This window comes from Papio anubis, unplaced genomic scaffold, assembly GCF_008728515.1.
Source record: "Papio anubis isolate 15944 unplaced genomic scaffold, Panubis1.0 scaffold203, whole genome shotgun sequence".
Classification (NCBI taxonomy): Eukaryota; Metazoa; Chordata; class Mammalia; order Primates; family Cercopithecidae; genus Papio; species Papio anubis.
Window position 1 is genome coordinate 79,179 of NW_022162055.1, and position 25,761 is coordinate 104,939.

General features: G+C 36.1%; 1 protein-coding gene across 1 annotated transcript in view; it reads right to left on the reverse strand.

Moving 5' to 3' along the window:
- Positions 1 to 25,761, reverse strand: part of LOC101012257 (protein unc-13 homolog C) — a 75,331-nt gene that overhangs the window by 26,243 nt on the left and 23,327 nt on the right. Inside the window, exons 7-8 of the mRNA XM_031661615.1 lie at positions 15,361 to 15,449; positions 7,915 to 8,064 (exon numbers count right to left, since the gene is read on the reverse strand). Coding sequence (XP_031517475.1) covers positions 7,915 to 8,064; positions 15,361 to 15,449 — 239 coding nt within the window. The remainder of the gene's footprint in view (positions 1 to 7,914; positions 8,065 to 15,360; positions 15,450 to 25,761) is intronic.

The following is a 25,761-nucleotide window of genomic DNA, read 5'->3' on the forward strand; positions in this document are numbered from 1 at the left end:
CTAGTTGAAAATGCAGCTTACACCTCAATTTGTGAAGTGGTGAGGTCTTGGTGGAGAGAGTGTAACATAAAGAAGTAAGATGTTTTATTTAGAGAGGCTGCACAGGACAAAAAGAGCTTATACATTTATAATATAACATGATTTCTAAGGGAATTTTCTCAAACCACCTTGAAGACTTTCAAGCCTCTATTGTTTATTTTAAATAATAGAAAATAAAGGTGAACGAGCAAATGCCTCTTTAATTCAGTCTGAATTAATCAACTTGATAATGTAAGCTGAAAAGCATATATTTCAGAACCTGAGCTATCTAGATTGGCTGAATACAAAACTAATTAATCAGACAATTTTCAAATGCCATGTGTACTGGCTGGCAATAAAGATTTCCTGTCATATAATTAATCGCATTTTCGTGAAAATTTACCTAGCTGTTTTCCCTCCCCTTGGAATGCCTGTCTCTCATTTTCATATATCAAAACCTTATCCACCTTTAAATACCCAGACCAAATCAATTTTTTATTCATTCTTTGAAGTAGAAGTAAATATTGTACTCATTATCACTTTATATCTTATGTTTATTTGTGTTCCTTTCTTATTTCTCCTCCTAATCTATTAGCTCCTTGAAAACACAATCAATATCTGGCTTTTAAGTATCTCCCCTATGCAGTGGCTTTTAAGTTATGCATTCTGAATTAGCCCCGAGGATTTCTGCAATTCTTCATGACATATTTCTTTCAAAATTTTTAAATATCTTTTACAAATACTTAAAGCTCATAGATTATTTCCTAATTTTATACATTATCTCTTTCCACCAATTATTAAATGATATGACATATATGGTGACATAATTTTCTGCTTCTAAATATACTTTAGTAAGACTGAGTACAAATAAGAATCAAAATGTACTGAAAATAAGAGTCAACCCATTTTATCTATTAGCCCCATTTTATAGACGGTGAAATGGAGTCAAAGTCACTCAGCTAATAGTTGGAAGTACCAAGATTACTCAAAACTTTCTGTTATGTTCCACAACTTTGGTCACAGGACATAGAAAGCAAATAGTTTCTCTAATAATAAATAATACATCTCCAAACTACTGATTGGACTTCTAAAAAACAGAAGGCATTCCAGTGAGAGGTTGAAGCGAATTGGGATTGCCTGGGCCTGCTGTTCATCACCATCACATTCACAACCAATGCTCATGTGTTTATAATGACCCATTTCTGTGTTGTCCATAGAAAAGAGTCATATGCTAAGATAAAAATGTCCAGAGAACGTATAGAGAATTATGTTGTAAAAGTGAAAATCTACATTAACAAAGTAAAGAAATGAGGAAAAGTATTTCTCCTTCTCTCTTTGTTTTCTTTCTTTACTTCTTCCCTTTTCTCTCTCCTTTCTTCCGCACATACTTCCCTACCTACATCCTATTATCTACTTATCTATATACCTATCTTCTAGATATTTCCCAACAGAGAACAAAACATAAGGCTTAATTTTCCTACTAAATATTGACATTAAATGGATAACAACATTAGACTTATTGATGTAGTAAGAAGGCAGCCAAAGGTAAATGGAATTAAAACAGAAGTCATAGTATACAGAAGAGATTCTTCCTATGAGTTATTTCTTTTTTATCCTTACCTATTTAAATATTTTATAATTATGACTGTAGGAAAGTTTAGATGGAAAGAAAAAGAAATGCACTAAATAAGTTTAATTACCTGGAAGAGTATCCAACTTTTTTTTCCTTTCCAACTCTTATTTAAATTCAGAGGGCACACGTGCAAATTTATTGCATGGGAAAACTGCATGCTTTGGGTATTTGGTGTACAGATTATTTCGTCACCCAGGTAACAAGTATAGTACTCAATAGGTAGTTTTTGATTCTCACCCTCCTCCCGCCCTCCACTCTTAAGTAGGCTCTAGTGTCTACTGTTCCCTATTTTGTGCCTATTTGTACTCAGTGTGTAGCTCTCACTTACAAGTGAGAACATGCAGTATTTGGTTTTCTGTTCCCGTGCTAGTTTGCATAGGATAGTGGCCTCTAGTTCCATGCATGTTGCTGCAAAGGTCATGATCTCATTCATTTTTATGGCTGTGTAGTATTCCATGATATATATGTACCACATTTTCTTTATCCAGTCTCCCATTGATGGGCATTTAGGTTGATTCCTTGTCTTTGCTATTGTGAACAGTGCTGCAATGAACATATATATGCATGCATATGTCTTTATGGTAAAACAATTTATATTCCTTGGATAGATGCCCAGTAATGGGATTGCTGGGTTGAATTGAGGTTCTGTTTTAAGTTCATTGAGAACTCTCCAATCTGTTTTCCACTGTGGATGAATGAACATACATTCCTACAAGCAGTGTATAAGCATTCCCTTTTCTTCACAACCTCATCAAGATATGTTATTTTTTAACTTTTTACTAATAGTCATTCTGACCAGTGTGAGATGGTATCTCACTGTGATTTTGATTTTCATTTCTCCAATGATTAGTGATGTTGAGCATTTTTCTTTATGCTTATTAGCTGCTTGTACATCTTCTTTTGAGAAGTGTCTGCTCATATGCTTTGCTTATTTTAATTTTTTTTTTTTTTTTGCTTGTTAATTTATTTAAGCTCCTTATAGAGTCTGGATATCAGACCATTGTCAAATGCATAGTTTGCAGATATTTTCTCCTATTCTGTAAGATGTTTGTTTACTCTGACAATAGTTTCTTTTGCTGTGTAGAAGCTCTTTAATTAGTACTATTTTTCGTTTTTAGTTTTTGTTGCAATTGCTTTTGGAATCTTCATCATAAAACTTTGCCAGGGCCTATGTCCAGAATGGTTTTTCCTAGGTTTCTTCTAGGGTTTTATAGTGTTAGGTTTTACATTTAAGTCTTTAATCCACCTTGAGTTGATTTTTATAGCAGTGAAAGGAAAGGGTCCACTTTTAATCTTCTGCATATAGCTAGCCAGTTATTCTAACACCATTTATTGACTAGGAAGTTCTTTCCCTTCCTGCTTGTTTTTGTTGACTTTGTTGAAGATCAGATGGTTGTAGGTGTGTGGCTTTATTTCTAGGTTCTCTAATCCATTTCATTGGTCTATGTGTCTGTTTCTGTACCAGTACCATGCTGTTTTGATTACTGTAGCTTTGTAGTATAGTTTGAAGTAGGGTCCTATGATGCCTCTGGCTTTGTTCTTTTTGTTTAGGATTGCTTTGACTATTCAGACTCTTTTTTTTTTTTTTTTGGTTCTAAATGAATTTTGAAATTGTTTTTTTCTAATTCTGTGAAAAATATTGCTGGTAGTTTGATAATAATAGGATTTAAACTATAAATTGCTTTGGTAATATAGCCATTTTAACAATACTGATTCTATCCATGAGCATGGAATATTTTTCCATTTGTTTGTGTAATCTCTGATTTCTTTCAGCAGTATTTTGAATTCCTGTTCTAGAGAAATTTCAGCTCCCTCATTAGCTGTATTTCTAGGGTTTTTCTTGTGTGTGTTTATGTGGCTATTGTGAATGGAACTGTGTTCTTGATTTGGCTCTCAGCTTGGATGCTATTGGTATATTGAAATGCTACTTATTTTTGTATATTAGTTTTGTATCCTGAAACTTTGCTAAAGTTGTTTATCAGATCTAGGATCTTTTGGGCAGAGACTATAGTGTTTTCTATGTATATGATCACATCACATGTGAACAGAGATAGACTTTCTCTCTTCCTATTTGGATGCCTTTTATTTATTTCTCTTGCTTGATTGTTTGGTTAGGACTTCTAGTACTATGTTGAATAGGAGTAGTGAGAGTGAGCATCCTTGTCTTGTTCTGGTTCTCAAGGGGAATGCTTCCAGCTTTTGCCCATTCAGTATGATATTGCCTGTAGGTTTGCATAAGTTGTTCTTATTATTTTGAAGTATGTTCCCTTAATGCCTACTTTGTTTAGGGTTTTTAACATGAGGCGATGTTGAATTTTATTGAAAGCCTTTTCTGCATCTATTGAGATGATCATGTGACTTTTGTATTTAGTTGTGTTTATGTGGTGAATCCCATTTATTGATTTGCATCTGTTAAACCACCTTGCATCCTAGGAATAAATCCTACATGATAATCCTGAGATAGCTTTTTGATATACTGCTGGATTTGATTTGCTAGTATTTTGCTGAGGATTTTTACATCTATGTTCCTCAAGATATTGACCTGAAGTTTTCTCTTTTTTTGGTTGTGTCTTTGCCAGGTTTTAGTATTGGAATGATGCTGGCCTCATTGAATGAGTGATGGGGCAGTCCCTCCTCCTCAATTTTTGGAATAGTTTCAATAGGATTGGTACTAACTCTTTTTTACACAACTCATAAAATTTGGCTGTGAATCCATCTGCTCCAGGGCCTTTTCTGGTTGATAGGCTTTTTATTACTGATTCCATTTCAGAACTCATTATTGGTCTGTTCAGGGTTTCAATTTCTTCCTGGTTCAATCTTGGTAGTTTGTATGTTTCTGGGAATTTATTCATTTCTTCTAGGTTTTCTAGCTTGTGTGCATAGAAGTCTCTGTAATAGTCTCTGAGGGTTATCTGGATTTCTGTAGGGTCGGTGGTAATGCTCACTTTGTCATTTCTGATTGTGTTTATTTGAATCTTCTCACTTTTCCCCTTATTAGTCTAGCTAGTGGTCTACCAATCTTATTTATGCTTTCAAAGAACAAACTCTGTTTCATTGATCTTTTATATGGTTTCTCATCTCTCAATTTGATTCAGTTCAACTGTGATTCTGGTGATTTTTCTTCTGCTGGCTTTTGGGTTGGTTTACTCTTGTTTTCCTAGCTTCTCCAGGTTGTTAAATTGATAATTTCTAACTTTTTGATCTGGATGTTTAGCACTATACACTTTTTTCTTAACACTGCTTTAGCTATGTCCCAGAGATTCTGGTATGTTATTCCTTTTCTTTTAAAAATTTCAAAGGGTTACTTGATTTCTGTCTTAAATTCATTGTCAAAAGTCGTTCAGGAGCAGATTGCTTAATTTCCATGTAATTGTTTAGTTTTGAGAGATCATCTTAGTATTAATTTCTAATTTTATTGCACTGTTGTTTGAGAGTGTGGTTGGTATGATTTCAAATTTTTTGAATTCGTTGACAGTTGTTTTGTGGCTGATCGTGTGATTGATTTTAGAGTACATGCCATGTGCAGATGAGGAGAATGTATATTCTGTTTTTGTTGGGTTGAGTGTTCTGTAGATGTCTGTTAGGTCCTTTTGGTCAAGTGTAGAGTTTAGGTCCTGATTATCTTTGCTAGTTTTCTGCCTCAATGATCTGCCTCAGTGGGATGGTGATATCCCCCACTATTATTATGTATTTATCTATGTTTTTTCATAGGTCTCTAAGAAATTGCTTTATAATACTGGATACTCCAGTATTAGGTGGATATATGTGTGGGATAGCTAAGTCTTGTTGAGTTGAACCCTTTATCATTATATAATGCTATTGGGGTTTTTTTTTGTTTTTTTTTTTTTATCATTGTTTGTTTAAAGCCTGTTTTATCTGAAATTACAATAGCAACCCCTGCTCTTTTTTGTTTTCCATTTTTTTGGTAGATTTTTCTCCATCCCTTTACTTTGAACCTATGCATGTCATTGCATGTGAGATGAGTCTCTTAAAGACAGCTTCCTGCGTTTTAAGTGGGGCATTTAGTCCATTTACATTCAAGGTTGATATTGATACGTGCGAGATTATCCTGTCACTGTGTCTTTAGCTGGTTGTTATGCAGACTTGATTGTGTAGTTACTTTATAGTGTCTATAGTTGATGTACTTAAGTGTATTTTTGTGTTGGCAGGTATTGATCTTTCATTTTCATGTTTAGCACTCCCTTAGGGACATCTTGAGAGGCAGGTCTAGGGTAAAAAATTTCCTTAGCATTTGCTTGTCTGAAAGGATATAATTTCTCCTATGCTTATGAAACTTAGTTTGGTGAGGTATGAAATACTTCTTTAGAATTTCTTCAAGAATGCTGAATATAGCCCCCCAATGTCTTCTGGCTTGTAGAATTTCTGCTGAATGGGTCTACCATTAGCGTAATGGGATCCCCTTTGTAGGTGACCTGCCCCCTCTCTCTAGCTGTCTTTAATATTTTTCTTTCATACTGACTTTGGAGAATCTGAAGACAGTGTGGTTGTCTTGTATAGTATCTCCCAGGGGAGGTACTAAGACTGCTGATTATATTAGGAAATTCTTATAGTGAATTTTGCAGCTCCATCAGATCACTTTGATTCTTTCTTAAAATGGCTATTTTGTCTTTTAGCTCTTGTATCATTAGATTCCTTGGGTTCCTTGGATTGGCTTTTGACTTTCTCTTGAATTTTCATCTTTTTTCCTATCCAGATGCCAAATTCTTTATCTGTCATTTCAGCCACATCAGCCTGGTTAAGAACCATTGCTGGAGAGCTAGTGTGGTTGTTTGGAGGTAGTAAGACACGCTGGCTTTTTGAGTTGCCGGAGTTCTTATGCTGGTTCTTTCTCATCTGCATGGGCTAATGTTCCTTTAATCTTTTAAGTTGCTGTTTTTTGAATAGCAATTTTTTTTTTTTTTTGCTTTTATATTCTTTCATGCCGTTGAGGCTTTGAGGATTTGACTGTGGTATACATTGGGTTCAGTCAAAGTCAATGGCTTCATTTCTGGAAGATTTCAGGGGGCCAAGGCTTAGATTGGCACTCCTAGATTGCATGCTCTAACCCTGGGACCTGGTACCAGGCCCATTACTTTGTTTTCTTTCTCCTCAAGGGTAAGCACCTGCTGCACTGGAGGGACGAAGGTTTTCTGGTAACAACACTCTGATGGAGAGTGCTGGCCAAAGCGCTTTGTTGGGGCAGTGGCTGATGGCAGTAATGCAGTGGTGTCTACATGTGCTGGTGGCAGCAGCAGTCCCATGGGGTGACTGCCATCCTTGTCTTTAAAGAAAGACATTGTAATTTCTCTTTTGTTTAAATCTTGGTCCTTTTGATATTAATTTGCCACAACAATAATAAATGAGATAACATATGTAAACTAACATATATGACACTGGTCCCTTGGTAGTCATTCAAAATTATTATTCACTTTTCTCTTCTACATTCAGTTCTGGTTTTGAGTACCACTGTTTAAGAAATCATGTGTCTGGTTGTTTTAGATCAATGATTCCCAAATGTGGACACATTACAAAATATAGGTGCTTCGACCCTGCCTCAGACTTACTAAATTAGAACTTCTAAGAGTAGGAACAGAACAAAAATCTTAAAAACAAACAGAGCAACCAACCAAACTTTCTGGTTAAGAATTTGTCTTAGTCAGTCATAATGGCCTGCATTCCCATGCACTCCCACCACCATTAAACTGTAATCTCCATGGTATCAGGGACTTCGGCTTTCTTTTTCATCACTGTCCAGTGCGTAGAATACGGTTTGAAATAGGTGAGCACTCAATAAATCATTATTGAAGGTTGGGTCAGGCAGCTATCTGCTTGCCTCTGAGCTAAGTTAATTCCAGTCACATCTGTGATATTCTTTTTCATCAGGTTTCTGACATGAAATCAGATATTCTGGACTCAGCTCAGTCTTCCTCTCTGTCCAGGAGGATTGAAAACAATATGTTATCCAAGGAGCATGAAATTCCAAATCTCTCTCTGCCTCAGAACAGCAACCTCCTCAGTTATAAAACTTATTTCCCCTCTTTTTTCCTTTCTTGTACAAAATCATTCCTATTTTATTTTTTATCTAGTAATCAATTAAAGGTATGTTGCTTTTTAATGAATTTATTTATTTATTTTTTAATTCATTTATTTCTATAGAAAGACTTTTAATGCTGCCTTACATAGAGGAAATCAATATTTTTTTTAAAGCCTTACAAGTCAAATTTAGGGCAATAAGTAAAGAGGAACTGGGCAAAAAAACTTACGTTTTGTCCAAAAAATCCATGAGAGGTCTTAACACAATCTCTGCATCCATTGCTGCACTGTTCTTATTAGATGTGGTGTTTCCATTTGCTCTCATTTGATTTAATTCGAAACTCATCTGTTTTATACACTCTTCAATTATAACCTGGAAACTAAAAATAAAGAATATAAATTCTAGAATATAAGAATACATTCTGCCTGAGCCTGTTTCAATTTCACCCTAGGATTCTAATTTGTTTCAACTGGTGTGAATTCCCCTGCTCATGAGTTTTCAAATTCATTGTTTAACTGCGAAAATTTTTGTTGCAATGAAACCTTACGTATAATACTAATAAGTAAGGCAGATAAAAGTACTGTTCTTCAGGTTGAATTAATTTGAGTGGAGGTTCATTCAGTCCCTACATCTGATAGCCACAGTTGAGAGGTTCCTCTGAGCATGGTTTGGGAAATGACCGCTCTAGAAAGACTCTTACAGTATTTGGTTTTCTGTTTATGTGTTAGTTTGCTAGTGATAATGGCCCCCAACTCCACCCATGTGTCTGCAAAGGACATGATGTTGTTCCTTTTTATGGCTGAATAGTATTTCATGGTGTATATGCACCACATTGCTTTACCCAGTTAGGTTGATTCCATACTTTGCTGTTGTGGATAGTGTTGCAATGAGCATATGCCTGCATGTGTCTTTATGGTAGAATGATTTATATTCCTTTCAGTATATAGCCAGTAATGGGATTGCTGGGTCGAATGGTATTTCTGTCTTTAGTCTTTGAGGAATTGCCACACTGTCTTCCACAATGGAGCTAAATGATGAGAACACATGGACACATGGAGGGGAACAACTCACAGTGGGGTCCATTGGAGGGTAGAGGGTGGGAAGAGGGAGAGGATCAGGAAAAACAACTAATGGGTAGTAGGCTTAATACCTGGATGATGTGTTACAATCTGTATAACAAACCCCTGTGACACAAGTTTACCTATGTAACAAACCTGCACATATACCCCTGAACATAAAAGTTAAAAGAAAAATTATGTACTGCCACTGCCACCATATAAATCAACCATATGCTTAAAAGCATTGTGCTAAGTGAAGAAGCCAGTCACAAAACACCACATATCGTATGACTCAGTTTATATAAAATATCCAGAATAGGCAAATTCATAGAGACAGAAAGGAGATTAGTGGTTTCCTAGGGCTGGAAAGGAGAGTGGAATGGAATTTATTGCTAATAGGTATGGGGTTTCTTTTTTGTGGTGATATCAGTGTTCTAAAGTTAGATTTTGGTGAGAGTTGCACAAATCTGTGAATATGCTAGAAACCACTAACCTGCATATTTTAAATGGGAGAATTTTATGGTATGTGAATTATATTTCAATAAAGTTTGTTGTTAAAAAATAAAAAAGAAACACTCTTGGCTTCTGGATACACCTTCTTCCTTTGGATACTGTGACTCCACACCTTCTTGGCTTTCCTCTGATCTCACTGGCTGCTCCTTCCCAACTGCCTGACCTCTAACCATTGCAGTAAAGTTGCCATTTTTATCAAATGAAAGCACTGGACACCAAGTTAAATTTGAATTTCAGATAGTGAATATTTTCATACAAACATGGCCACGTAATATTTGTAACACAATTATACTAAAAGTTATTCCTTATGTATCTAAAATTCAAGTTTAACTGAGGGTATTCTGTATTTTATTTGGAAATCTACACAGTGATCCTCTGGGCTTGATCCTGGGACCACTTCGCTTCTCCATCAACAATCCTTTTCTTGGCAATCACATCTAGTCCCATGGCTTCCATACCATCTATATACTGGTGGTTCCCAAATTCACATCTGCAGACCTGACTTCTAACGCAGACTCCAGACTATTTTATTTAACTGCCCATGCAATCTTTCCACTTCAAAGTCTGATGAGTTTCTCATACTCAACATCCAACCTATCAGCAAAATGTATCCTAAATCTGAGGATTTATTATTACTTCCAAAAATGCTGCTATAGATCCCTTTACCATCCTCCCACTTGAACCTGTGCAATAATTTCCTAAATTGTCTCTGTTCAACCCCCTGCAGAGAGCCTTTTAAAATAAAAACCAGATCGTGTTTCTCCTTTGCTAAAAATCTTCAATAGCTTCCAACTCCACTTAGAAAAATTCTAGATGTATTTGACAGACTAAAAGCCCAGCATAATCTGGTGCTGGCAATCTCACTGATCTCATTTCTTGCCACTCTTCCTTCTGTTTCATTGCAGACCAGCCACAATAGACTTCCTGGTGTTCTTAGAATTCTCCGAGGACACTCTTATCTCATGGCCACTGTTACATTCTCTCTGCCATGGAAGGAAATTCTCATAGCTCTCTTGGTCCCTGGTTTATTTCAGGCATATACCAAATACCACTTCAGAGAAATCTTCCTTGTTCACTCAAGCTGAAATGGCATTCCTATCAATCTCTGTTCCCTTATTGTTCTTTTTTTCTCAATGGCATTCTTCATTATATGACACACTGAATAATTTATTTGCTTATTGCCTGTGTCCCTCCCTAGAATGTAAGCCCCATGAGAGCAGGAATTTTGTTTTGTTCAGGGCTGCATGCCTATACCACGGCACAGTATGCCATGCTTAGCACAAAGAGGTTGTGCAAGAAATATTGGGACAATAGTGAAAACTGCTGCATAATATACTTGAAATGTGCTAAGAGGACAGATCTTAAATCAATGTTCTCAGCACACACACACGCACACACAAAAACACACAAATGACAACTCCATGGAGGTAACAGATATGTTAATTATCTGGAATGTGGTGACCATTTTATAATGGATATGTGTATCAAAACAAAGTTGTATACCTTAAATATACATAATTTTTATATGGTAATGATATCTCAATAAAGCTATTAAAAAGAAATCCGGCTTGAATGCATTAATGGACCATCTCCTTCCACCTACCTCTATTTCCTCATCCACTCTAAGAATTTAAATGCCGCGAAGAGTAATACTTTGTATTGCCTTTTTCATTCTGTATATCCCCTACACCAGTTTTGATGGTTCTTTCCTAAGTAAGCAGTGGCAAGTAGTAGGATTTTCAAATCTTAGAGACTCTTAGCCTCATCACCATTTCTTTATATTGTCTGCTATTTTCATGTTTCCAACAATAGGAGTAATGATAACACATGTGTGGGCAGGCAAGAAAAACCTACTTAGTATATTGTCTGCTATTTTCATGTTTCCAACAATAGGAGTAAATGATAACACATGTGTGGGCAGGCAAGAAAAACCTACTTAGGAGAATGAAGATCAATGAAAGCTTGGAAAATGGTCAAATCATTGGAATGGTAATGAGGAGAAGGAGGGAATTCATTTTAGTATTGCAGTCAACTCAATCCCATTCCTCTCCTCCTCCACACACAATGATTCTGCAGTTAGTATTTGAGAAGTATCCAAATGCATACATTCCTCAGATTTTAAATAGAAGTTTAGGAATGTTCACCATATAATGCTTTTATTAAATACAATATAGGTATTTGTTTATTCATGCATGCATTCTACATATTTCCATGCCCAACATGGAAAAATTTTAATAAATGTTAAATGATCACAACTTGGGTTTTTTTCTTGCTTCTGGGCCTTTAATAGCAGGGTTATACATACGCTTGTTCATAATTTTGTGTACATATTCAAGGACTGATTCCACTTCTACCGTCATGTTTGATCTGTCTCCATTTTTGGCTCCTGCATTCTTGGATTTCTTTACTGTTGACAACACCATTCTTGCCCCTCTGGACTTGGCATTTACATTTGGTTCCTTGATCCTTGCATCTCAGCTGGCCCCTTTGAATTTGGCTCATTTCTTGGCTCTCTGCATATTTATCTGCTTTAAAGGAACATTCTCTTCCAAGCTGTCATCTAAGAGAGTCTAAATCCTTGATTATTTCACTTTTATCTGGCTGAAGCTGCCTTTGAACTTTGGTCAGGTAGAGGGTGCAAGAGATGGTGGGGAAAATGAGGAAGGGGATGTTGTTTGTGGTGGAGTGTGTATTGAATCAAAGTAAAGGTAGTAGATACTTGAGGCAATTGAAAAGGAAGGTAAATCATGTTGAAAATATTTTGAACTAGTTGATTTACCACTGGGTCATCAATGATCTATGCAGGCTGTAGTAAAAATCACCTTTGAAACGACTACTTTCATATGCACTGATTTTTGAATCAGTGCATTAGGGTGGGGAGATAGACTGATTTTGCAGTGATTTTCTTTTGCACTGATTTTCAAATTAGAGCATTGGGGTTGGGGGATAGACTGGACAAGAGGTGTGACATTTATGTTCCTATTATGTGAAAACTCAGTTTTCTAAACAGACCCATATTGTAAACTCTAATGAGAAGCCAGCTCTGGGTATGGTATCAGGCATATAGAGGAAGGGTTCTCGAGGTATGATGGACAATAGCATTCTACTTTTGCATTAATCCAGGTGAAGCCAATACTTGCACCTTACCTTTTTGTCTCTATCAATTTTTGGTAAATTCACCTAAAAAGTCTTTTCTTTTTCTATTTTTTTTTTTTTGGTAAAAAAAAAAAGTCTATATTAACTGGCTTGAATGAAAGTAGTGCCAGTAAATAATTACAGATTTTGTGAGCACCCAAGGAGCCACATACTCACAGAATAATGCCTAGGAAATATTCCTGAATTTTTTTGTTTACTTAATCTAGCCAGCCTCTAGTACTAAAGGTGTGGGTTAAGAAGAAGAAGAAAAAAAAGGAGCAAACCAAAAACCAAACTGCAAAACATGTGTAAGCAGAAACCCTAGTAGCACACCCTTTGAAAATTTTAAGACCATCTTTAAGTTATTATTGAGGTTATACAACTTAGTCTCAGTTCCCAGGTAGGTGCCCTGTGAGCATGTCAGGAATCCACAAATGTGTGGTTTGGCTCAGCTCTGACTTGACAGCAAAAACATCCTAACAGCTGTATATAGTAGAATTATTTAATTACGAGTTTTAATAACATAAAATCAAGTGGATTTTTACAATTAGTTATACACTTAATTCTAAAACTCTACACTGCCAGTTTAAACCTTAAGAAGAGTAGGTTTACACTAAAATTATGCATTTTGACTTTACAGCATGATCACATTGATTACTGGAGACTTTTCTACCCTGAGAGTATAATACAGACCTGATTGGTAGTGTGAGGAATAAAGCCATAGCAACATAGCAACAAGGATACAATAATTATACTTTTTATGAGGAAAGCGTGACATGTGGCCCATTTATTCCAATAGTCCTAATAAACCCTAATTGAACAAAGTACTAAATTCTTTCCTATATTTAAAAAATCAAGAATAAATGGATTCTGGGTAGCTGCAGTTTTACTATTTAGGTTAAAAGAGCTGACTTCATACAAATAAAGTTCTTCAAGTGTCCTCCGAAGGACACTACTCCTTCTTTCATAACTGTGGTTTATCCAGGTATCTTTCAAATCAGAAAACATATTCTAGCCTTTATAACCTGAATATTCCACCTCCCCAAACAAAACAAAACAAAACAAAAAGCACTTATCCTCAGAATGATTTAGGTATTTTACAGAAAATAATTTAATTATACTTTACTTATATTCTAGTTTCTACTCTGTTTAGCCATTTTATTTTCCATAAAGTTCTGAACAACTCGAGCTATTCCTGACCTCTTTTTTTCTCCCCCAAACTTCGCTAAATAATCTCTAATGTTGCCTCCGTGGCTGAAGGCAACAGTCTTTCTGCTAGCCACATGTTAATTTGCAACTAGAACAAAGAGAGGCAGCCTGAAATGACTCAGCAAAGGCCTCTTCATCTTTCAGTGTCACCCCAAGTCAGAGTCAACGAACCCCACATCTCTAGAACAATCTATGTCTTTCCAACTTCAGGTAACAGAATCTAGAAATTGCTGACTAACATCCAGATGAAATAGACAGGATCATCGAGTCAGCTAACAACACTGCAGAGTCAGGGTGACTACCCTCGGCTCAACACAGCAAGGCTGCTCTGGCTCAGCAGTTGAGCCCTGAAGGTGAGTTCCACGAAGACAAGGCTACCTTGCTTAAGGAAGTTACGGACACACCTCTGATAATGAAGAGAAGTCTAAGTGGGAGATTATTCTTCACTCTGCTTTATTCCTACATCTAAGAAGAAAAATATGATGCTTTCAGACTCTTTTGTCTTTCTCATTTAAAAAATGGCATAACTAATTGAAAAATGTTTATTAATACTGGATCGTTCTAAAATACAACAGTAGGTGATGAGTGGTAGCTAGAGATAGTCCCTACCTGAAGAGAGCCTTTTTTTTTTTTTTTTTTTTTTAGACGGAGTCTCACTCTGTCACCTAGGCAGGAGTGCAGTGGTGCAATCTTGGCTCACTATAAGCTCCGTCTCCCAGGTTCACGCCATTCTCCTGCCTCAGCCTACCAAGTAGCTGGGACTACAGGTGCCCACAACCACACCCAGCTAATTTTGTTTTGTTTTGTTTTGTTTTTTGTTTGTTTTGTATTTTTAGTAGAGACGGGGTTTCACCATGTTAGCCAGGATGGTCTCGATCTCCTGATCTCATGATCCGCCCGCCTCGGCCTCCCAAAGTGCTGGGATTACAGGCGTGCACCACCGCGCCCGGCCCTGAAGAGCAATCTTTATAGTCTCTTTTGAAAACTGAACACATATTTTAAAATAATACATGAGTTATTGAACTACTATTTAAAGCAGATTCTATATTAATGAACCTCTTCAAAAATGTATGTTCTTTCCTATCTATTTTAACATTTTGATGAGATGATAGCTTTTTCCTACAGAACTGAAGTGAAATTTAACTAGGGTGAACTTACCTTTCTTTAGAATCGTATCACAGATAAAGCTAGTTTTAACAAACATTTAAAATATATAGATATATCAGTAGTTTCCAAACTCCTTCGCATGGGGTAGTTGTATTCAGATTGCTAAGCCCTAAATCCAAGAATCCTGACAATTTGGTATAGGGTTGTTGATCCAGCTATACTGAATGCAACCACATTGATATATATGGTATGGATACAACTGAAACTTCTTATATATGTGAAGTTTTTCTCTTTTCTTCCCTCCCTCTCTTTAGTCTTTCAATAGCCAGTCACCAAGCTCTAAACACTAGAATTGCATATAGGTATGAGATATGGTTTCCTGAGTGTGGGAAACAGACAGGTAAAACAAGACTTAGAGGATAGTGTTATAGGTCTTACCCGGCCGAAGGATGCACAGAGTTCTAGGGTGTGCATAGCGAGACAGCACTATTAGATTGTGGTGTCATAACAGATGTTTCAGAGAAAATGACATTTAGATTGGGTCTTGAAGTTAAATAGATTTAGTCAGTCAGAGGAAACAATATTGAAGGCAAGAATATTATGAGCTGACACCTAATTATCTAGTTTAGATAATGACAACAGAGGTCACTTACCTTTCACCGTACGTGACGCTGAGCTCATCCAGGACTCCACTGAGCTTAACCTGAAGTTCTTTTAGAATAGTACTAGCTTCAGAATCTAGCTGCAGAGAGACCATAAACAATATTACTTTGGAGTTTTGAGAAAGCATGCCTCTGTTTCGCTTACAAGCATTTTGATTATTATATGGTAACTTCAAACAACACGTAAACTTTTTTCTCTTCTTTTGTTTTTTTGGTCTTTGAAATCAAATCTAAACATTTAGGAAACTTTAAAGAAACCAAGGGGTTCTCATAGACAAAAAATGGTTTGAAATTCAAGGCATGCATACAAATAACAGCTAGGTAGCAAAGCCTTTGTTGGTTATAGCAATGAGAAGCAAGCCATGACAAAAATATCCTCCAGAACATGATAATTCCACAATTTAGAAAACCTGTTATACTTCAGCTGAATATACGTGCTGCTTCAAAATATATTTAAATCTTCAATACCCCTGTAAATAAATAGGCACATTAAGAATAAAAGTTGTTAAAAATTAACTTTTGAATATTGTGTTGTGCATTATTTAAAGGTGTTTTCATATTTCCCCAACTTTGGAATTAAGAGTAATAGGATAGACAAGGTATCCAAGCACTCCCATGTTTTTCTGGAGACGACAGGCCTGACTTTTCTTCCTGGTTGCTAATTTACAGCTGAAAGTTCAGGATAATAGATCTATTGTCTCAAGCAGAGAGAAATTCATGTAAATAGCAATTTGAAATATTCTCTGAAATTGGAATGTGACTCTTTCTTTCTTTCTACCTTTAGAAATTTAGTTTCCTACCATTACTGTCATTAGTTCTTGCCCAAGCTGATCTATTATTGAAAAGAAGAGGACAGGATAAAGCCAAGTTTGGGGAGTAAAACGAATTAAAGCGTGACTTAGTATAAGTAAGAGAATCTAAGAATGCCAACTAAATATAGGACCTAATATCAGTTGAAAGTCCTGGGAGCCGATACAGAACCAAGAAGTGTCCCTGTATGTGTGCATTGGACGTAAGCCCTATATTCCTCCAAAAGTACTTCCTGATACTAAGGAACTGCTAGGAAGAAGAATGATTTATACATCTCTGCAGCGGGGTAGCTCTAAGTTGCAGTGACATGACTAAACACATTGGAATGAAAGTCAAATATTGCATTTGGCATTTGAGACTTTATTAATTATATCACACCAATCTTTTATATCAGTGTTAACTCAAATCCAGGTAATTTTCAGGATTGATTAGTTTCTGCCCTCTCTCAGAGGCAATGTGATTTTTCTGGACTCCTTGTATCTTTTTTTTTTCTGTCTTAGTAATCGGTTATGCTGACAGCTCTTGTCCAGACACACAGGCTACCATAACAAAGAGAGACTTCTGTCAGAGTCAGAAAATTAGCATATCTGTGAGCCTCATACTTTCTAAGAGTTCTATTCAACTATAACCAGTTGCAGGGAAGTAATTCAGAAAGACAATTAGATAGCACATACTTATTTTAAAAAGACTTAAGGTACGGATAGTGAATTTAATCACAACTTGCCTAACAAACTATCACTCCCTAACCCTTAACCAAGAAAACACATGTGGATTTTCCACTCCACTCTTAAGGGACCATGCAGGCTGAATTTTTTAAAATTATATTTTCTTCTTATTCTGCTAATAACAATTTTACCTTGATTTCATTTGATAAAAATGTTGGGGAAGAGAGATGAGAGATAAGTTCTCCCATTTGGCTTTCTTCAGGCTCTCCACTTCCTCTACCACCTCCAAGGAAATCGCTCTGAAAGTAGTGTTTTCTTCAGGAAATGGGGGTTGCTTCTTATTTAAAATGTGTTTTGGTTTTCCTATTAGTTTAATATACACATTGAGGTAATTTGTTCACATTGAGGTAGGATTATCACCGGATAATGACTTCAAAGTCATACAGAAATGGCTACATAGGTCGCTTGCACAAAATTATGCTATTTTCTCATAAAATTATTTTAGTCCACCTTAGGTATTTGGTGAATAGATATTTCTTATCAAATAATTATTACTTGACAACCTAAAACTACCAGACTACAGTGATTTGAACAAAGGATGACAGTTTTAATTTCTGGATACACAGGTATGTTTCTAAGTAGGTGCAGACGGAATGTCTCTGTCATGTAACCAGTCCCTCCCACAAAAGGAAAAGTTTCAGTTTCAGTTAACTATTTAACGTTTATGTAATCTATATCACACCATTAAAACAGGCAAAGCAATTTTGAGGCTGATGTACATGGCGTTTGTAAATTGCAGATCTTTTTCAATAATGAGCATAATGGACATAAATATCATACTCATCTAATAATAAAACAATCTCTTTAGGTAGTAAAACTACCAGTTCTTGGGTTCTTCTGCATTACCTCATGTGTCCAAATTGAGGACGTTTTTCTTACTCCTACAAATTTTGTAGAATTTTAAGAAATAATAGATTGGGAGTTGAGAGCTCATTGCCTAAATTATCAGTAGCATATTTTTAAAAATATTGGGTACTTTGTAAAGGTAAAAGGCAATCTATTTTTTCAAAGGTTTAAACCTTATCCTAGTTATGTAAGTAGCATAACATCAAAATTATCTTGAATCTTTTTGTATCGTTATTTAGAGTTATTGTTAAAAGCAAAAATAAAGAGGGAAAGAACAGAAAAATTTCGAACATTCATAAGTCACAGTTTAATTCATTCTGAAGTAGAAACTCAATTAGCATGTGTATATGAACAACTTTATTGGCTGGCTGGCTAAATAAATAAAGTTTCTATGTAAAGAGGAATATACACAATGAAAATTTAAGGATTTTGAGTCAAATTCTGAATTTAAAATGAAGTTTTTAAGACAGATTTAATTCCCCACTCTATGAAAGGCTTGAAAATTCCAAAATCTAGGCTGCCAAAATATGTATGGTTCAGATAATCAGAAAAACTATAATCCCACATAGGTATTAACTGAGTTTTATACCATTGAGGTATTTTATACCATTGAGCTATGGTAATAAATATAACTTGTCTGGGAGAGACAGCTAGTAGACAATACTTTTGTTGTTGTTGTTAATTGAGATGGAGTCTTGCTCTGCTGCCCAGGCTGGAGTACAGTGACCCGATCTTGGCTCACTGCAACCTCCACCTCCTGGTTTCAAGCAATTCTCCTGCCTCAGCTTCCCGAGTAGCTGGGATTACAGGTGCCTCTCACCATGCCCGGCTAATTTTTTTGTATTTTTAGTAGAGACGGGGTTTCAGCATGTTGGTCAGGCTGGTCTTGAACTTCTGACCTCGGGTGATCCACCCGCCTTGGCCTCCCAAAGTTCTGGGATTACAGGTGTGAGCCACCACACCTGACCAGTAAAGACATCTTTTAAGTTATTTTCCTTAAGGTTTGCTTTTCCTTTTTCTTTAAAAGATAATTCATTTACTACCTCCTTTTGAAAATTTTTGCCCAAGTGTAGCTTGCCCTAGGCAGTTAGTAGATCTAGCTTCTAAACTGACTATGCTTTTTACTATAACTATATATGCAGTGTTCTCTCTAAATGTTCTCTTACACATCTACCTCTTCCATAGAACTCATTCATACCTTTCTGTCCTGGGTGTCTGTCCCAGTGTCCTGCATGCATGGGCATTTACCACATGTTGAGGAAGGAAGTGAGGATAGACAAAAGCATAAAAGATTCCCTCACAGAAGCAGTCCCATATCATCTTCATCTCCTTGGACTGATACCTTGCATTAACTATGAATAGGATATTTTGCCCCTGAAGTCTTTTATTCCTTAGAAACCATATAGTCTAGAGTTATCAAGTTAATCCTGATTTCAAATCTCTCTCTCATTGCCAGACCATGTCAGGTGTTTCCCTGCTATTTGTTTGGTTCAGAAGAATGGTTACCATACCTACACTGCATGTTTGTTTGTTTGTTTTCCAGAACAGATTCTTTCCCTAGAGATCTAAAGAAAATACATGTTATATATTCTCTTACAGCAGCAATTGTTAAACTGACCCTCAAGCTCTTGCTAGAGTTACAACCAATGGGTTGCAAAGTCATTTAAACTCTTTAGATAGCTCAATACAAACTCTTGAAAAATAGACTTTGCATGGAACAAATTAAGGATCTTTAGTGTGAATTCTATTTCTTCTCCACAGTCTTTATTACTATCTCATTTCCTTCATTTCCTACAGGCTACTCAGCTGTCTTTCCTGTGTTCAGCTCATCAGTGTTAGCAGTCTGTTATTTTCTGTAAGGAAGTGCAAATCAGGAAGGAAGGTAACTTCCTGGCCATCTCCCCAGGGGCCAAAATTTAATCCTTTGTCTGTTGGGTTTCATACTCTCCGATATTTTTGCATTAAAACATTAATAAAAAAAAATTTCACCTCTAGTTCCATGAAAAAGCCTTATTTCCAAGAAAAATGCTGTTTAACTTGCACTCTTCGTTCCTTGTTTTGGATTTTGTTCCATCAATTATCTCTTTCCCTTTTCATTCCCTCTACCATTAATTTTATTACCCTATCCTATAAATACGCTTAGGTAACATTTATGTTAAAATAAACAATAGACAATGAAAGAGAAGCCAAACTTATTTGGAACTACATTCTCATTGACATCTAGCCAATATCCTTCCTTCTTTTTACCTTCAAACCGTTTACAACACTGTCAAACTTGTTGACTCCACATCCTTTTCTCCTAAACATTTATTAGTTCTCTGTAATGTGGTTTGCTTCTGCTATGGATATGCCACTGACATGTTTCCATATGGTCACTAACGATTTCTTAATTTCAGGGACCTTATTTTTCTTAGCGTTCTTTCATTCTGTTGTTTGCTCTGTTTCCCAAGGTCCTTCCCTGCTTCTCAAACTGCCTGTGATTTGTCTGTGTCTTCTGTTAACTTTCCTCCTCTGTCTACCTCTTAAATATTAATGTCCTTCAATTCTCCTTTTTCAATCTTCTTTTCTTTTTACTCTATACTTCCCTTGAGCAATTAAATTCATGCCCATGGTTTCAACTATCACCCATATGCTAAGGACCCCAAATCTATTATCAACATTCTTCACAGCATGCCTGAGAATCATGTCTATATTTCCAAGTACCTAGTAAACGTCCACTTTGATGGCCCATACATACTTCAATTGTAGCATATCAAAGCACAACTTATTACCATTCTTAATTTATTTATCTTCTTATTTCCTCTGATTTGGTTAATGGCCTACAATTGTTTAAGGCAGAAATGTGAAAGTCATCTTTGACTTCTGTTTTCTTATTTCCATATTTACTTGGATACCAGATATGATTGGTGATTATCTCTGAAATGTTTTATCCACCTGTCTTGCCCTCTTCACTTCCAGATTCTGAATTTTTCTCCTCCAGCCCACTGTAATCATCTACATATTGTGTTCTTACTTCCTGTTTCCCCACTTCGTCCTCCTAACTGGTGTAATAAACCCAAATATGATCATGACACTTGCTTATCATCCTTCAAGCTGGCTTTCCATAAGGGAATTGCTTCAAGCAACTTCTCACAATCTTATCTGGGCTCTTGCTCTTTTTGTTTTTTGTTTTTTTTTCTTTTTAAAAGATCATTTTCCTTCAAATCTTCAACTTGACCAGAATCTTTTCATCTTATAAGGTCTACTTCAACTTAAAATATATGACTGAGAATTCAGCAAAAATTCCCTAGTGAATCTAAAAGTAGCGTACTTTCCTGGAAATGCCCTAATTCACTTCATAAGCCTGTGGTGTCATCATGAATACTGTGGTTTGTTGTCAGAAATAAAAGAATACATGGTCCTCTCTACTGGAAACAAATGTGCCCAGCTCTAACCATACTACCCTGTTTTTTGTTTCATTTTAAAATGCCTCTTAAGGAGAAACTCCACAAACTTACATGACAATTTTCAGACGGACTATGGCATTTTCTTTATCCTATTCAGATTTGCATGAATATTATGCTAGAGGTATCAGTTGTATAAACTCATGTTTCTAACTTCTGGGTTTCAAAAAGTTGAACATCAATAGCTGTCTCCCATCCTAATTAAAGAGAGTACGCAGTAAATCCAAGTGTCACTGTGCTTCAAATCAACAAAATGTCTTTGAGATATGTTAAATGAGGTTCTTCAGTCTAGACAACTAAAAGAAAAAAAAAAGAGATTGCCTTACGTTTTATAATTCACTCAATATAGTTTTGAGTTAGTGAATATAAGGAATTTTGACTTTTTTCTGTTTCTATGAACTGTTTCTTTTTTAAATTACACCTTCAAGCTTTAGATGAGTCATGGGACATTCTTTTCTCTTAAACATTTTTTTCTCTTCTCACCTACAACACATACACTATTCCTCTGTTTCATGGATTGCTAACATGTGGATTGTCATTATAGTGACAGAAATTGAGAAAAAAAAAGAATTTCTGAAATCATATAGTTCAAATTCCTCGTTTTTCCAGATAACGCATAATATATTATCTTTAAAACCAAGGTACAGATAATGCGTTATGCTTTCAGAGTCACATGGGGACTGAAGAGCAGCATTCTTAGAAGCTATTTCCTCTGAAGAAATTCTCTTCTGAAAATGTTCATTAAAAAACAGGAATCCCTGTTTTATAACAATGCAAAAGGAACTTAGGGTTTATATGTTGCATCCATTGGCTAATTGTGAAAATGGACTGAGTAGGGATAAGTTACGAATAGAATCAATGGGACAGTTTATGTTTAGAATTGTGTTCTGCCCTTTTCCCCTGTCCTACTCTGTCTGACCCATTTGGCTGTTGCTTCACATTCTCACATGTGTTACAAACCACTGCTCAGCGATGTGAATATAGTCCACCTGGTCAACCGAATTCAGGACTGGTTGACCAGCAAGTGCTAGGGACAGAGTGTTCTCTGTGAGCCCTTATCTCAGGGTGCCTGAGGACTATTCTGCTAAGCAGGGCAAAAAGAGAATTGACTGGGTTAAAGAAGTTAAATTTTACCAGTAACGGCATTGATTTATGGTTTGTTAGGACAGGCACGAGCAACTGAAGGTGATCACAACAAGATAATGAAATAGATTTATTATAGAAGACGGCAGTTAGAGTGAAACTGTCTTCCTCTCTCTCCTTGCTGTGGCATGTATCCTTTCTCTTTAAGTTTCTTAAGGTTCAGAGAGAGGTGAGTTTAAAAAGAGACTTGGCAGTATATGAGTAACCCTGTGAGCTCTCTCAAATGCTCTGGGAAATGAGGTTAACAAGCATCACCTGCCTGGGTCTGCATTTCATTTTGACATGGCTCGTCAACCACAAAACCTTTCAACCTCCTCGGTAGCGCCTTTTCTTAATCTCACAAATTTAGCAGTTAGCTAAACTTTATGTGGTAGTAGTACTAAATTACTAAACATATTTATTAAATCACTTCAATATAATTTGCTTTATTGGCCCTTCTCATTCTCTTAATTTTCCATTAAGTTCAATTTATTAAATCTAATTGCAGAGATGGCAGAGATGGTTAGGAGGAGAAAGAAACCAGAAAGGCCAGCACTTCAAACATTCAATTCTCCTTATTATCTGGTGCTATGAAGCTATCACTGGTTGCTTTTACTGACTTCAGCCAAATTACATTTCCCTTTTTACCTCTATTTACACAACAACAGGCGAGGTTTGAGTTTATTTCTGAATTGTTGTAGGATAAGTTGTAACAATTAAAACTTTCATCTGAAGGATATGTTCACGTTTAGGAAGCGTTCTTGTTTTTCTCTCACAAACCTTATCTCTTTAATTGCTCTGATTCCCCTAAAAACTTCCAAGTTCTTTGATGGTGGGGTCTGCATCTTAGTAATTAATGTATCTCCAGTTCCTAGTAAAATTTACAGCTCATAACAAGTGCTCAGCAAATAAATATTTGTTGAATGAATTAGTGAAGGAGTAAATTCTGTCACCATATTCAGTGTGCTCACATCGTTTCTTCATACAGCAGTCAGCCCCAAGGGGAAGAGACGCTTACGGTGGTGTGGAAAGACGTGGAACAGCTGGCTTCTGAATATCCTTCAGTAAGTGCTAAAAGGCATCTCTAGTCTAATTATTGTTTCACCAAATCTCCTACACCTTGTAATCTCCTTGGGGCCCTAGGCATTAAAAAATCTTTTTATTTTGTACCCCAACTTCTGCCCACCTGAAGATAAAATACATACAAGTAGGCAACAATGGATATTCTAACGAAATAAGAAGAACTTTTCAAATTGCTTTAGAAAACAGTTTTAGAACTGAAAGAAAGATATGTGACAATTTGAAATGGTCTATTTTATTAGCTAATATATACTTGATAATTTACTTTTTACTTTATTCTATATTTTGTAATTCCTGAAAATATGAGAAGAATAGATTAATTCCTTTTTTTTTTTTTTTGAGACGGAGTCTTGCTCTGTGCCCCAGGCTGGAGTGCAGTGGCGCGATCTCGGCTCACTGCAAGCTCCGCCCCCCCGGGTTCACGCCATTCTCCTGCCTCAGCCTCCCAAGTAGCTGGGACTACAGGCGCCCACCACCTCGCCCGGCTAATTTTCTTGTATTTTTAGTAGAGACGGGGTTTCACCGTGTTAGCCAGGATGGTCTCGATCTCCTGACCTCGTGATCCGCCCGTCTCGGCCTCCCAAAGTGCTGGGATTACAGGCAGATTAATTCTTATTAATGTATTAACTAGTAACCTATATCTCTATATTAAGAAAAGGTGAGACAGATTAGAAACCTGAACGTAAAATTTGGCCGCTATAGCTGAGATTACGGGTGCCCGCCACCATGCCTGGTTAATTTTTGGTATTTTTAGTAGAAACAGGTTTTTGCCATGTTAGGCTGATCTCGAACTCTTGACCTCAGGTGATCCACCCACTTTGGCCTCCCAAAGTGCTGGGATTACAGGCATGAGCTACCACACCTGGCCTTATTCCTTTTCAAAAAGCATAGAGCAGCAATTCTCAAAGCATGGTCCCCAGACCAGTAGCATCAGCATCACCCAGAGATTCCTTAGAAACGCAAATCACCTGGCCCTGCCCCAAATACACTGAATCAATACACTGGGGGTAGAGTTCAGTGACGTGCGTTTTCATAAACTCATCAGGTAGTTCTGATGCCTGCTGAAGTTCAAGAAGAACTACTGTCATGGAGTATTATTTCCTTTAAAACTGATCTTTCATCTCCTGTTGCCTCAGCACATATAAAGTTGAGAGGATAGTGGCAAGTGAAAAATGATGAAGATTAATGTTTTTCCTTCCTGTTCTAGGGTTGCTTAGCTAATGACTGAGTCCATGTGGCTAATAGGTATTACAATGAATTTCAATGAGCTACATACACACACTTTTGGGCAGTCAGATGCAATTTCTAGTTGACACATCAAATTGCTCATTAAAAATTAAAAGCGACATAGATATACATCTCTGAAATAAAAGAATAATTTAGTTGATCATTAAAAGATACATATATTTAGAATAATGGGATTAGGGTCCAGATTCCTTGGTTTCATTCTGCCTGGACTTATGTGAAGTTACTCTCATGGGAAATTTTACTACCATGCATATGACACAGAAAAGTCAATCCTTTTTTGAGTCATAACAATAAAAATAGCATTATCATTTTACCTAATTGAGCTGCCTGTGGTCAACAGATTAAAATAATTTAGCTGAACAAACGAACCCTTCTTTTCCCCTAAATATATTAATAATAGCTAACTACAATTTGAAGTAACATCAACAGTTAGCGGTCTGATGGATAACTGTGGATTCTACCATTTAAAATGACTGCACCAATAAAATATTGTGAAGGATAAATGCATCTTCTAAATCAATTATCATAATACAAGTTCTTTAGAGTTTCAAAATCCATATCTTAAAACTTCCTGAAAAGAAATTAAATTTTGGATTTTTTAAATATACCTGTATATATTAGATTGCAAATTAATGATAAATCCTTTTCACGGGCTTCAGCAATGTGTTTTTATTACAAAATGAATACAAGCTAAATAATTATTTGCAATTGATAGATAATAAATTATATTCATGAAATAATTAAGCTATTAACATAATGTAACCCAAAGTAATCACTCACCAATGAATGAAAATTATTACATGGCACCCTGATAATCATTTTGTTGTTATTGTGTCAAAAAGGGACAGGTAATATTGTACGGGGATTGTAGTATAAATTAACTTGTAGCTCTAATACATCTATAACATGGGCTGGCTATTTTATTTGTTTTAGTATAGTGATTCCCAAAACTGTATCCACAGAAAAAATCCCCTGAGGTGCTTTTAAAGAAACAGACTCTGTACTCTAGTCCTAAAGGTTAGTTTTTCTTCATGATTTGTGAGATTTGTTTTTTTATATTCTCTAGAGGAATCAGAGATGTTATGCCAAAACATGCCCCTGATTTGTATGCAGAGAAG